Below are 15730 nucleotides of genomic sequence, written 5' to 3' on the forward strand. Positions count from 1 at the left end.
AAATAGCACAGGAAGATAGATAATCTTACTAATCATATTCAGGCATTATATTAATTTGGCATGCTCTACTTGGGTGCATTCCTAATCAGCCATCTTCCTACTGAAGGGATTTCAATGACACTGGTTTCCAGGAGACAAGCTAAGAGAAAAATCTTTTCACAGCACTTGAGTTTGAACTGCATCTAAGAGGCCATCAAAAAAAAAAAACCTGCAAGTTGGGATGACACAAAAACAAAAGGACCTTACTTCCTTCTTCTCATGTCACATTAAGAATTTAGGAGAGCCAGTGGCAAACCAGTTTCAAAATATTGCCAAGGAAACTGCAAGGATTTGCCCATGTGGTTGCCACGAATCTATGTGGACTCGAAAGCACCACTGCCACCACAACAGACACAAGTTTTGGGATTGCTAGGAGCCATATCCATGGCTTTCCTGACTTCAGGCTATGATCCCTTTTCTTAATATTTGTAGCTTTGATTGCGCTTTACTATGATCAACTAAACTGGATGTGAGCCTTGTGATTGGTATTTCTTATGCTCTGCTATTGCTAGAATGCAATTCTTTTTACTGGTATTGGCCACAGTGAAGCATCAGCTGCTATTTCAGTAACGTTCAGTTTCCAGTAACCATTCCATAAAAGATTTCCATTTAGCTAGAATTCATTAAAGCTAATCATAATAATAGAAATTTGTAGATTTATGCAGTTTGCTTATCTTTGGAATGCTTATCCTGATTCCGGGATAATTATTAGGAAGGAAATTAATGTTTGTATTTCAAGTCATCATAGAGCAAGGATTACAAGAGATAAGCAGGCACATAATAGGGAATACCCATTGAAAGAAATGTGCTAGCACTGTTTGCCTCGTGTCCTTTAGCTCCCAGCACTGAGTGTGCTAGGCAAACAATTGGCATAGCACATTTCTTTCAATGTGTATGCCATTGTGTGCCTTCCTACTCTCTTGCAATCCGTTCCTCTTCAATTTCTCCACTCTATAAGGGAAAAGGAGAATGAACCAGCACAGGACAGATTGCCTAAAATGATTGCTTGCTTACACAATATCTCCGGTTTTTGAAAGAGAAAAATGAGCCAGGCACAGAACAAAATATACTAACTGATGTAATGATAAGCACGGGATTGAGAGAAAGGTGCTGTGAAGGTTGTAAAAGCATGACTTAGTTGCAAAGTTATTTTTTCAGCAATGTTCCACAGTAATTTCTGATGATTTATTGCACAAGACAGTTGACAAGTGAGGTCTACCTGTTTTGAGAATAGATAATACAAGTAGTCCTTGACTTACAATCACAACTGGGACCAGAATTTATGTTGAGACTATTGTTAAGCCCAATTTTGTTATCTTTTCTTGGTCATGGTTAAGTGAATCAGTGCAGTTGTTAAGTGAATTACATAGTTGTTTAGCAAAACCAACTTCCCCCATTGACTCTGCTCAGTGGAAAGTACCTGGGAAAGTCACAAATAGCGATTACATGATCCAAAAATGCTGCAACCATTGTAAATATATAGCAGTTGCCAAGTGCCCACATTTTGATCATGTGACCACAAGGATGCTGCAAAGGTTGTAAATGTAAGGGGCCGGTGGCAAGTCAGTTTTTTCAGTGCCATTGTAACTTTAAGTGATTGTTATATGAATGGTTGCAAGTTGAAGACTACCATACTGGATTAGATACACAGTCCTGGTTATAAAGGAAGTAAAGATCTGCATACTTCAAATAGAGTATTTCTATGCATTGAAGCAGTGATCTGATTTTGGGGGAGCATAAAAAAAAGGATGTGAATGATTTAATGAACTGATTCATTAAGCCCAAAATACTTCTTCTAAATCATGGGCATAGTGCTATTATCAAGTAAGTCTTATAAAGGAAGTTTTACAAAATACTCCATTTTGAATATCCCAAAAGAAAATTCAAAAGTCTCAAAGTTCCTAATTGTATATCCCAATTCTTAGCAAATGTTGAAAAGTAGAGGGAAAGCTACTCTGCTCTATGGAGTAGCGAGAGCCTATATAACACCAACGAGGTATGGTTGGATTAATAGAGATGAACATTTGAGCAGTGGTTGGATCTGCAATTTGAGGCAAGCTCACTAGAAACTGGTTTTTTTTAAAAAAAACAACACACACACATTAAAATTTGTAGATGTTTGAAGTAGAATTAAACAGGATATTTTTCACCCAGTGATATTGTTGTTGCAATAGAAAAGCAGCGTATTAACTACAATATTATTTAAAAATGGAAATATTAGATCCAGATATTAGATCACCTTTTTGCATACTCTCCCTTTCTGGCTGTTAATAACCCAACAACTGCAAAAGCTTTTTGACACAATTTGATATCCATTTTTAAAAACTTAAATGCACCGCATTTAACTTTATAAAACATGTATTCATGCAATCTTTTGGCAGCATATTTAAAAATAAATAGTTATTTCTTTATCATTTCTCCTTTATTCTGGAGTTAAAATTGTTCTCAAATTAAATTTCTATAGTTTGGGTTAGAAGGAATTTGGTACCTCCTTTTCTGACTAACCAATCTTAGGTTACAAAAGAGAAGGAAGACAAATTGTGCATTGTCAACCTATTTTCCCCTCTCTTCTATCCCAACCACTCCTTACCTCACTCCAATTTAAATCCTACATCAGCCTACCCCCTGCATGAATCCAGTGAAGGGAATTACGACTCATGAAAGCTTATAATAAAATTGGTTAGTCACAAAGGTGCTACCAGACTCCTCCACCATAGACTAATGCAGCTCTTCTCTTATGATGTCTAAAGTTTGGATTGGTGACATAATTGCTGCAGCTTTTAGTATGCAATAGCTCTTAAGAAAATTCCATTTTCTTCTAATGAGGTTCTGTCCATTTCAAATTGTAAATTTAAGTTTTGGTTAATTAGTATTTACAGAAAAGAGAAAGAGAGCAGGAAATATTTTGCAACCAGTTTCTTTCCATTCCAGAGTTATCAGTTTGGTTTTCTGGTATTACTCCTATGCTTTTAAATGTCAATTAAGACTATTCCCTGCCTTATTTTTTCAAGCTTTTAAAAGGCATATCTATAGGGCCAATTAAAAAGGGAACATTGTTACCCTAAATTTTTTAATGTTAAATCATTGTTCACCAATTTAGGGTTTTTATTATTATTATTTATTTATTTTATTTTATTTTTATACCGCCCTTCTCCTGCGGGACTCAGGGCGGTGTACAGCCGAGATAAAACATAGCATATAAAATTTAAAAACAGTTTAAAAAACAATTAAATAATTTCGGCCCAAAATTTAAAACAACTCAATTAAAACCGAATTCAGTTAAAACTGAGAGGATGGGATCAAGCCAACCCGGCTAGATGGAATAAGTGTGTTTTCAGGGCCCGACGAAAAGTCCGGAGGTCTGATATCGTGCGTATCTCAGGGGGTTTAAGGTTTAAGAAAAAGCATGTAAGCAACTGGAAGAGTTTGTTTTATTTTTCCCTCAGATCAACAATCCCAATTTAGAGCTCCTGAACAGGCAAAATGTTTCAATTTACAGGAAAGCATAGAGAAATAATAACAACAAAACATGTTTGAAAAGAAGTGACACAAACGGTCCAATGCAGTGTGAAAAGCCTGTGCGAGTATTTTCTGAAAAATCTGTTTCGTTCAAATTGCTGCTACTACCAGTACAAACCTAACATGTTTGTCTTGCACTGTCACCAATATGAACAAGCAAAGCATATCTTACATGTGTGTGGCAGAAGCCAATCTTTAAAAAAAAAATTTTTTTGAAATTGCTTTCTAAGCACTGCTATAACAAGCTCTTTTTGAAACCCCCTGGAAGTCCAAAAAATAAAGAAGTGAAGGCCAGGAAGAGACATCTTTTCCAACATTCTCTTTACACCAAGGGAACATCCAAAGAAAAGGCAAATCATCACAAGCATAACTTTTTAGCACAACTTGCACTGCTAGATCCTTGCAGACAAATAACCATCACACCTACATGAAACAATTGTTCAGCCACCTGACTGTGCATCCCCAAATCATAGCGGTGCCATGTGTCCTGATACCCACACACCTCCTTCTCTTTGGCTACATTGCAGAAGAGGAACTCCTCAGGGCAAAGGCTGCAATGCCCTCATTCAGTGGTAGGTACGTGGTCAATGCTTCTGCTTCAGAGCTCGACAGAGGTACTTCCAAGAAGAGCCAGGACAAACAATTTGCGGGAGCAAAGCCACGCTCCTTACCCAGGCTCTGTTCCCTTATCACTCACCCTCTGCCTCCCATCCCTCAGGTGACAAAAACAAGGTTGCTGGTACGTGCCCAGCTCACTCAGCCCTGGGTCTGTTGCCATGGTGCTGCATCCATAAGGAGATTAGGGAGGAAGACAGCAGGGAGAAGCAGCAGTGGCAGAGCTCAGGGAGCACTCTTGGCAAACACCGCAAAGGTGTGACCTTTCAGATGAGGAGTTCCTCTATTTCCTTCAAGATATAGACACAAGATCTCTGAGCAAGAGAAATGGAGTAGGGGAGATGAAGAGTACAACAAAAAGCTTTATACATATTTCCCACTTAGAGGCCTTTTAGTGGCAAAGCAGGCTGTATCCTCTGTTGATCTCTGTTTAGCTTCCTATGGAGGTATCAAGAATTCAAAAGGAGCAGATTCCTAAAAATATATAGGTTCATGTAGCCAAAACTCAGATGGAATCCTGCAAATGGAAATTTGAGAGAGAGAGAGAGAGAGAGAGAGAGAGAGAGAGAGAGAGAGAGGGAGGGAGGGAGGGAGGGAGGGAGGGAACCCACACACATACTCCATATCAATCTTCCACATTTTAAATTTGTATTTCTTCCTGTTATCAGATAAAGGCTGCTCCAAGCTTTTCTTATGAATTCTCCACAACACACATTTCCCTCCAATACATTCCAGAGATAGTGTACAAAGGCAGGGAAATCACCACAAAGTAATACCAAATGCTCTGTGTATAGATTTCACACATCCACACCACACATATATACTGTATGATATATCAACACTGATTAGTTTAAAAAACCATATGGCACACAAGAAACTCCAGAAACTGGATTAGAAACTCTAGAGATTAATAATTTCACACCTAGTCAGATTTTCTTCCCACCTGGGTCCATTTTATTTACAATTTTTGTTATCTGATCTGTGTGATTTTATTTTTCTGTATGCGGCTAAGTTTTGTTATGCTGTTAATTTACTTAAACTGAATCCTGGGACGCTTCCAACCAACCACAATTTGTAAAGTAGGCCATGTTTTTATTTTATCAGTTTTATCATTATTCCGTTACATAATGGTTTTCATTTGCTGCCTCAGAATTTAGCTTCTTTGTTTTTGCATTGTTCAAAAACTTTAAGTTTACTAATACTACTAACAGGGGTCCAGTGTACACAATTAAAAAGTGAATCAATGATTTTTCCCATTCCTCTTATCACATTCCGCAGGAGAGCATAGGGATGTTCAATAATGTACAGTGCTTCCATAGACTGAATTGCACATTAGAAAGTCTGTCTGTGGCTTGAAACCAACTTCAAATTCTTTTTTCTATATTAGTCTCAAAATCTTATGCAATGTGTTAACCAAATACAATTGTCTTAGATATTGTTAAATCACACCACAAAAAAGCAGCAGTTGTCAATACTGCTAGTTCATAAACATTATATGCTAATAAAGAAGCATTGGAATGAAAATAATTGTCTATCTAGAAAGATAATGTGATTGTGTTGCAGAACAGAAATCTCATCTGACATCCCAGAGCTTCTAAGAAGGCACTTTGACCAATGGCTTTCAGCATGGAGATAAGAATCCAAAGCCACTTCACTGGTTTCTAATGACCACTACATTTCACTTTATGCATGAACATACAGTATGTCTTTATTTCTTTCCCAGAGTTTCATTGGCCTCTCAAATATTTACTTCATTTCCAGTTAAACTGGATTATTAACTCCCCCTCCCCAATTCTTTATCTTTCACATAAGATAAAAAAGGAGACAGATAATAGGTAACTGCAATTTTTCTCTGCAGAAGTTAATGATGAAATAATCATATAATCTCTATTAAATTAAATATTTTTTAAATGAAGATTAAATCACAGTTTATTTCGGCCTTGTCCTACTATCATTGTGGAAAATGAATATTGCTTCACTGCTGAAAAGGTTAAAAGTGATTCCTAATTTGCAAAGTCATGGACTCCTGCCTTAACTAACAGCATTCGGTCTGTTCTAATTAACACTCTGTGAACTTCACTGTGAAATATCTATATTTAGATTCAAAACAGAACATTTTATAGCTTGAATCACTTCTATAATGGTTGGAGAAATCTGTCTCAGCCTCAAAACAACTTTTTCAAATTAAAAAGCAGAGTCTGAGCTTGAAAATTATTCAGAATCAAAATGTTTTATATATCCTTACTTACTATTACATATATAGCTCACAAATTATACCGCTAATCCTGTAGCTCACTAGTTTCCTCCCAGTAGGTCACATGTTTAAAAAAAAAAAAGGCTGGATGCACATAAATAAAATAATTAAAAAATAGTGTCCATTGATGTAATTTGTTAAAGTGAACTGCCACTGACTATGTCAAGAACTTTCCTGTCCTTTTTGTTCAACACCAGGATAAAAGAGTGCCATGTAACTGCATCCTTACTGGTTGAACGACTGCTCTGATCATGTTGATGCAAGGTGCTATTATAAGCAGAAGTTACCATCCATTATCAACTAGGCACTTTGCCTTGTGCTGGCTATAGCAACTATTCTATCACTATCCAAGATTAAGAAAGAAACTATCTGTTCCTCTGTTTATTGTGTGGCAACCAAGAATTTCACTAACCTTCTGAGGTTAGTGACTTTTTCATTCTCATGTTGGTTCAGATAGCACACAACACGAATGTGATCATGCCATTCTACCACCCAATCTGACAACCAACAATAGTTTTTTTAAGAAGAGGGTAGAGAAGAGTTGATTACTCTCTGCATATGAAGTGCATGTGCTGCTTCTGACCTATTTAAAGTCTGGAGTCTAAATTGCAGGTTTCAATTATGATTACTCTGAGTCAGAGTGGCAAGAAATTAAAATAATTCCAAAGGATTGCAAATCTCTCAGAAGCAAATTTAAGGCTGGTACTAACATAATACCAATATCACCCATAATCTAATTCAATCTAACCATATGAACAAATCAAGGAAGTTTAATTATAGGTAGCATTCATTCACCAAAATGAGATTAGACTCTTCATAGACTTAATATAGCTGATTTAAAATGCCACATACAGTTCCCTAAATTACTCTTCCTAGTCAAATGCTTACACTCATAAACCTTACACTGCATGACATATTCAAGCAAATAGGAAGTGAGCCATATCTAGGTCCTTATTGCAGTTTGGTTTCTAGACTCACTGAACAGCTTTGGGCAACTTTCTTTCTCAGGCTTACTCAGCAGAATGATAACTTAGAAAAGCCAATCTTCCAAGTCTGAAGTGTAATAAACAGAAACTGCACTACATTTGCTACTTAAATGTATACATGTGTGCGAGAAAGTTGCCAGCATAGAAGGTGGTGGAAAACCAAAATTACCGTTTTTTCACAGGGTTCTGGGTCCCTTTGCAATCATTAACTATCTGCTACTGTTTGCCACTTTTAAAAAAAACTTTGAAAAGGCTCTTGCACTGAATGATTCCAGCTAACTTGGAATCCTACGGCACTACTTAACAAAGTACAATGGGATGAAATAACTGATGGCAGGCAAACAAACAAACAAACAAAAGTCTCTTGCTACATTACTTTTGACAGGAAGCTGAGGCACCATACTGGTGTTATACTCAAGGTTTCACTGTTAGTTACTGTGCAGTAGGCTTATCAATTCTGATTCACTGAAGGAGAACAGAATAGTAGGACCACTCAAGCACACAATATTCACGGAAATATTATATACAGATTATGGAGCAGCAATGAGGCAAAGCGGTTAGCAGACTCTTATTCCTCCAAATCAAAGAGAAGCAAAACCCACCTCATTATTTATAACCCTATAAATTAGGGTTAGAAACCAGGCAAGAAAGTAATGAAAAATATAAAACGAAAGCCTGCAGTATGACACTGTTAAGCTGATCTGCCAGGATTCTTTGTACTGCAAGAGGACATTTTTTCAAAAAAAGACCCACCTAGAGTAGAAAGAGTACCGTTTTACCAAGAACCCCAAAGCCATGGCTATAAGATACTGCAGAACCCAGGAGATGCCATTCTCTGGAAGTATGGAGAGGATCCTCTGACAATCTGCAGCTGTCTGATAATACCATAAAATGACTTTTACTAAATCAGGCCGATTCTCACATGGCAATAAATCCCAAGACGGTAAAACCTCTCCCAGCTGTCCACTGAGCTTTAACTGCAGCCATTGACATATGTAATCTATCTCAGCCATCATTATGCCCCCTCCCCCATTATAAGCAAAACTAAAAGGAAGGATTTCCAGGGCCGGTAAGAAAAATCATCAATCCCTTACATTACCTAACTGGTACAATCAACTGCCTATATACTCAATATAAAAACCTGGTGATTTGTTTTTCTTTTTTTAAAACAAAATTTCACAAGTGAAACGCAGGATTATTTTAACTTTCTTAATCACCTGCATAAAGAGCAAAACAAAGCACCAGACACAAATCATACAGGAAGAAGCATGTGTCCAATTCAATATAATTTCTTGCATCTCCAAAAAATCCTTCATGGAGTAGGAGACCAAAATATGCCTGAAGTACAAGCTGAAGCATGTCAGGCGATATCAGAAATGAGATCGTACTGGAAGGATAATTTGCTTCAGACTCTGCTAAGGGAGACCTGCAATGGCAGGGGGATTTCTAAGAAATTGGAAAGTGCGTGTGATACACAAATAGCTGGGAACAGCTGTTCATGGCAAGTCAAAAACAAAAACAAAGCTTACAAAAAAGAGAGAACCCTTGTTACATCAAAGTAGAATTATACACATTTAGAGATCTGATTCCTACTGATCAAGGCATCACAAGGTTTTCTACAATTTCAGTTAAAATGTTTTGTAGTTCGTTGCAGTCTTCTTCTGAGTTTCTATAGTATAAATCTGATGAAATACAAATGTATACAGCTATTTTTCATATGAAAATAATCCTATTCTGTCTTTCTTATAATTGAAAGATTCCATGATGGAAATAAGAGACTTGGCTATTTTTATTTTCATAATAATAATAATAATAATAATAATAATTTTATTTCTATACCGCCCTTCTCCCGAAGGACTCAGGGCAGTGTACAGCCTATTTAAAAACACAAGACAAACATCAATTTAAAATTTAAAATTATTAAATAAATTTGGCTCCATTTAAAACCCCAGAAATTTAAAATACCCCAATTTAAAATTATCATGTCGATAGCCCGGCCTGGCAGAACAACAGGGTCTCATAGTAAATTGAAAGCATGAAAATGCTTATATCCCGTTAAGTATAGTTTCTCTAACTGGTAAATACAGTAAGTCCATTGGTAGAACAAAAAACAAGTAAAGCAAGTCCATTAATTAATCCAATTTTAGGCTACCCATCTCTCTCCCACACACCCACATAAAATTAAACTTTGTAGGTTAATAAAAATACAAAGTCTTCCTAAAGGCTAAGGTGAACAGTAGCCCCCATGTTTTATTGTGAAATCAGTTCCACAGATATGCAATAATCATACAGAAAGCTCAGTCTCAGGTGTAGTTAGGGGACTTTCCTGGGTGTTATATGGGGGGCAGTGGGAAACCTACAAGTAAATTCTGCAAATAAAAATTATTTCTGTTTGGTACAGACTACCCAGAAAATAGTGCAATGCAAGCTAAAATTGTATTTTAATTACTGTAGACCAGAGGTGGGTTTCCGCAGGTTCTGACCAGTTCTGAAGAACCAGTAGCGGAAATTTTGAGTAGTTCAGAGAACCGCTAAATACCACCTCTGACTGACCCATCCCCATCTATTCTCTGCCTCCCAAGTCCCAGCTGATCAGGAGGAAATGAGGATTTTTGCAGTAACCTTCCCCTGGATGATGATGATGATGATGATGATGATGATTTATTAAACTTCTATACCGCCCTTCTCTCGAAGGACTCAGGGCAGTGTACAGCCATGTTAAAACACACATAAACTCACAAAATTTAAAAAACAATTTAAAATGAATATATAAAATTTCGCCCACAAAGTTAAAACTTGACAAACAACCCAATTTAAAATTCATATTCTAAGCCAGCCCGGCCTGTTGGAACAAAAGGGTCTTAAGGGCATGGTGAAAGGTACGAAGGTCAGGGATCATACGGACCTCCAGGGGCAGATCATTCCAGAGGGCAGGTGCCCCCACAGAGGAGGCTCTCCCCCTGGGTGTCGCCAGTTGGCATTGTTTGGCCGACAGCACCCTGAGGAGTCCCTCTCTGTGGGAGCGTATTGGCCGATGGGAGGCTACCGGTGGCAGAAGGTGATCTCATACATACCCAGGTCCTAAGCCATGGAGCGCTTTAAAGGTGGTAACCAGCACCTTGAATGGCACCCGGAAGACCACTGGGAGCCAGTGCAGCTCGCGCAGGAGAGGTGTTACGTGGGTGCACCGTGTTGCACCCATAATTACCCACACGGCCACATTCTGGACCAGTTGGAGCCTCCGGGTGTTCTTCAAGGGGAGCCCCATGTAGAGAGCATTACAGTAGTCCAGATGTGATGTGACGAGGGCGTGAGTGACTGTGTGTAAGGCGTCCCGGTCCAGAAAGGGACGCAACTGGTAAATCAGGCGAACCTGATAGAAAGCTCCCCTGGATTGAGGAGGGAATGGAGATTTTACAGTATCCTTCCCCTGGAGTGGAAAGGGAATGGAGATTTTACAGTATCCTTCCCCTGCCTCACCTACCAAGCCACGCCCACCAAGCCATGCCATGCCCATCAAGCCACACCACACAATCATTTTAATATTTGTATTCTGTTTTCATTCTTGTTTTTCAGTTAAGACACAAAAAAGAAAAGAGCAAGGTTTTTTTTAAAATACTAGCACACTAGCAATAAAATCATTTTAATCCATGTAATCTATTTAAAGCCAACAGAGAATGAATATATAATAATTTCTATTTGACAGTATTTATAGACCAGTCCAGTCTCGGTAACTGTGGGCATTGTACATAAACAATCTAAACTATGAATATGTACATTAAAATATACCCATTTACTCATTTAAAAAAAAATCACAAAACCCAGATGAGTGCCAGAATCATTCTAGCGTATTAAGGCACTCTGAAATAAAAAAATGTTTTATGCAAACAGAATACAGGCTAACCCCAAGGAATTATGTAATAGGGAGGGCTGTTACTTAGAAGGCTGGCTTTCTGGTCCAGTCAAAACTTCCCATCAATTTTAACATCAAGGAAGGTCATTCCATTTCCTTTCCCCCAAACCTGAGATGATTCTATGCCTTGAATACAGCCTGAAAAGTGATGACTGTAACAAGTGTTTGTTGCCATATGATTGGCGGTACTAAATTGACCTTGCCTGGTTCAGAAGAGGGTTCACATGGTTAAGACATGAGCAGCAGTAACTGCAAAGAGAGCTGGTTTGGGCACTTTACATCTTACGTCACAATTTTCCCAAGATATTCATCAGGCACAGCAATCTTTACACCCAGGAAGCAAACCATTATTATTTCTTCAAGACTTAGGACTCCTCTTGCTCATCTCTGTTTTTATTTGCTTCTCTTTGCCAGTTCTTCACAATGAGAGGAAGCACTGAGTTAAATAGCATTTTTGAAGGATCAAAAAATTCTGCTCTTGACTTGGGAATGTCCAACCATGTTAATATTTGAGAACAGATTAATTGTATTAAAATCCAACATCAAGTAACCCTCTGATAAATCATCACAAAGGTATGGCTTTCTTCTGATTAAGACAATATTAAAAAAAAATAAAAAAACAGAAATGTTTCAAAAACTGAAGAAATGACAAGCTATTTTAAACATTAGAATGGAAACTTAAAGACTACCAGAGATAAATGCATTAATATTAGGCAAACAATCATTAAGCTAAAACTTCAGGAAGAAATGGGTGCTCTCTGCACCAGACAGCACCCAGGTTTAGCACTAATGACTTCCATCAATGCTGCCAATGCTATCACATTACTCACATCTACGAGCTCAACCTTCACGTTAGCTGTTGGGAAAAAAAACTCAGTTCTCTCAACCACCAGCTGTTAGAATGTAATGAAGTAGAATTAGAAGCCAAAATGTCTCTACAATGAAGCATTTGTAACAATACTAAACAATTTACAAATAGAAGTCAGGCCTTTTTTTTTTTTACTCTGAAGACAATATATTTGTCCTAGAACTTCTTGAATCAGTCTGGTTTTTCAATTACTGCAAAGCCAACACTTTTCCATTTCTTCTTTTTTATCATAATCCTCCCTCTTCAAATATCCATTAATGCAAAACTGAATAATTTTGGAATAATTATTGAAAATTGTTCAGTTTTCAAACTAAAGTAGTTAGGTTTTTGATACATTCTCTGTCAAGTTGAATTCAACTCCTGGACATGACTATATTGTCTTCTTTTCGATAACACGAAGTGATTTGCCAGTACCCTTTTCTAGGATTTACTGAGTACTAAGTTTAGCCTGGTATTTCATAATGAAGTCAAGATTGCCCAAGGACTGCCATTTAGCTGAGCTATGCACTGTTACTGTACTGTAGGAGATGATAAGGCTGAGCCTGAGGGAGGAGTCAAATGCATGATAAGTCATGAGTCCCTGTACACCACAAGAGATCTAAGTCCAACGCACCTTGAATGTCTTATTCCCGCTCATTTCCCTTGACCATTAATAGATTTTTGTAGAGAGCTTAAACTTGCAATAGGTCTTTAAATTCATTTGAACTGCCTGAATCTCCTGACTTCCCTAGTGCTTGATAGTTACCCATGAAATAGAAGACTTTTCTATTTTGGAATAGACCAGGAGAAGTCATTGGTCTTATTTTAGATTTCTCATTGTTATAAAGAGCACAATAAACAATTTAAAAAGTATTCTTGATGCATACATATATTAGAAACATAATATTATCTTTAAAAGAAGCTTTATGTAGTCAGAGTTCACTATCAACTAATGTCCAGGAGACAATATATTCTTTAGCATTTTGTAACTCTTTTGTCAAGTGCAACACTTAACTTAGTGATACCGTTTCCAGTAAAAGCAATTACTATGCCAAGGTAAAGGCTTTTGTGAAGTAGAATGTACTTCATCAGGGGAAAGCTTGTTCTATGATAAAAAAATGTAAACCTTTAGGGTGTCATGAAACTTTTCATTGCATATGAAGTAAAATACCAGTAAAACTGCCCTTTGGGAAACTATTCTGGTAAATTAACCCATTCATCAGTTTGCATCAGGCTTCCGTGGGTCAGTGAGGGAGACATGCCATACAAACCGATGGCAAAGGTTTTCTTGATTTTTAAATTGTAGATTGTAAAACCTAAGTGGAACATTTCTGGTAAAAAAAATTGTCAGTTTATTTTAAGTGAAACTTCTTAGTGGTTTTGTATGTACTAATGCAGATTAATATACCTCACCAAATTCTTGGAAAACAACTAATCCTTTTGCCCTCCACCCAGAATCTTACCTTTCTTCAATGGTTTGACGACGAAAGCTGGTATTCCTATCTAGCTTAGATTGGCTCTTTGTTCTTTTGATTGAGCCTCTAAGCCGTCTACTAAAGAAGCCCTAAAAAAAGACACAAGAAAGGAAGTTATACAAACTAGTATTAGTATTTTTAAGTAGCTTCTCTTTAAAAAAACAGCTTTGGTAATACTCAGTTTATGCAACTCAAATAAAGACAATAGTAATTGTGATAATACGACTTATATTTGCCCCAGGTAGGAATTCAAACAAATCAGTAACAGAGGAAGAAATATCTTAAAACTCTCTAAGAATATAAGAGAAACAGGTTTATGTCAGCAAAAAAACAAACTGAATAACACTATAGATTTGTTGAGAATTGCCAAACAAGGCCAGGGAGTGAAGAGGGAATGCTTATGTGGTGTTGACTGCTAAGTCTGTTGGAATGAGAAGCAACATTGTGAACCACATCTGACATTTGCTTTAATTTAATAATTACATTTAAGGGAATCAATATCTCATCAAAGCATAGATGATCTGAGATAATGAAGGAAATGTGAGGTATCCTGTCCCACACTGTCAGTATCTTCAATCTTTTCTTTCTCAGTCCTTATAACATAGCTATCCTCGAATCAAAAGAAAAAAATGTTTTTAACCTCTGGGTTAAACCTCTGCCCCATTAAAATCCAGGTCAATTATTGCTTAGCATTTCCGAGAAAGTTTAATACCATTCTATAGCCTCAATTTTGCAGTATATATAACAGATAAAACAAAAAAAAACATGTATTTGTTTGGTAGTTCTCCAGGCTATCAGACTAACTTACATGACAGAATCTTCCATTAAAAAAATCAAGACATGGCTATTAGTAACAGAAAATTCTCTTAATTTTTTTTCATAAAAATAAACTGCTGCTTTGATGATCTAGAGCAGGGCTGTCAAACTCCCGGCCCATGGACCAGATGCGTCACATGCTGGCACTCCCACGCCCGGTTTAGCAAAGCGGAAAAAAAGTCCCGATACATCATGTGACACCGCCGTGAGGATGTGAGTTTGACACCCATGATCTAGAGATATTTTTGGGTGTTAAGTATTGTGGTTTCATTTTGTATTTAATTATTGTATAACTTGAAACATATAATATTAAAGTATTTTTTCAGTAACTTTTAAGTAGAAAATTAAGAAAAAAGAATTTCAGTTACCATATAAATTTAGCATTTAAAAAGCAATTGTTAAACTGAGCCAGATTCAGATAACTGTAACTCAACTGAGGCAAAATTTTAATTAAAACAATTAAGGACAGAATAAAGAAGTAATGATTGAGGAAACAAAGGGGAGGTATATACAGGAGCAAGATCTGTAAAAATAAAAGGCCAATGTCATTAAGAAAGCTACCTATAGTTGTCCATGATATTGAAAACAAACCTAACTAAATATGCACCAAGACAAATTCCTTGTGTGTCCAATCACACTTGGCCAATAAAAAATTCTATTCTATTCTATTCTATTCTATTCTATTCTATTCTATTCTATTCTATTCTATTCTATTCTATTCTATTCTATTCTATTGGGTTATTTGAAAGAGAAGTTTTGAAAAACATTTTATATAGGCAAGTAATCAATATACGCTTTAGGCTTTCTCTCAGAGTCACAGTAAGAACATAGGCATAATAATTCATTGCAGAGATTATTCAGAAAAGCTAGCCTCAAACACAATCCTTAATGGAGTATGACATCAACTTGCAAGGTACATATAGTCCTCAACTTACAGCCTTTCGTTTAGCGACAGTCTGAAATTACAGTGGCATTGAAAAAGCAACTTATAAGTGGTTCTCAACAGTTCTGACCATCGCAGCACCCCCATAGTCATGTGATCAAAATTTGGGCAATCAAGTTTAATACATTCAATTGTTAATAACTCTTCCTGCCATTGTGATCAGGAGGATGTTATCTTCCTCTTGGGTGGTCACTCTTCAGGGAACCTCTAAGAAGGTTTCAAAATTCATATTAATAGCTATAGCTATTAGAAACCATCTGCTCATCCTCCTCTCATGCTATCAATTATTAGCTGCTAATTATTCTAGAATTTTATCACTATTT

General features: G+C 36.9%; 1 protein-coding gene across 7 annotated transcripts in view; it reads right to left on the reverse strand.

The window, feature by feature from the left end:
• The window catches only part of RASAL2 (RAS protein activator like 2), a 235918-nt gene that overhangs the window by 42694 nt on the left and 177494 nt on the right, over nt 1–15730 (reverse strand). For all 7 annotated transcript variants that reach the window (XM_087890144.1, XM_034409725.3, XM_060690139.2 and 4 more), the window contains one exon: nt 13637–13737. In XM_087890144.1, the coding sequence (XP_087746270.1) occupies nt 13637–13737 (101 nt within the window). The remainder of the gene's footprint in view (nt 1–13636; nt 13738–15730) is intronic.

The sequence above is a fragment of the Pantherophis guttatus genome, chromosome 3, assembly GCF_059756535.1.
Source record: "Pantherophis guttatus breed Tessera chromosome 3, ASM5975653v1, whole genome shotgun sequence".
In the NCBI taxonomy this organism is placed as follows: Eukaryota; Metazoa; Chordata; class Lepidosauria; order Squamata; family Colubridae; genus Pantherophis; species Pantherophis guttatus.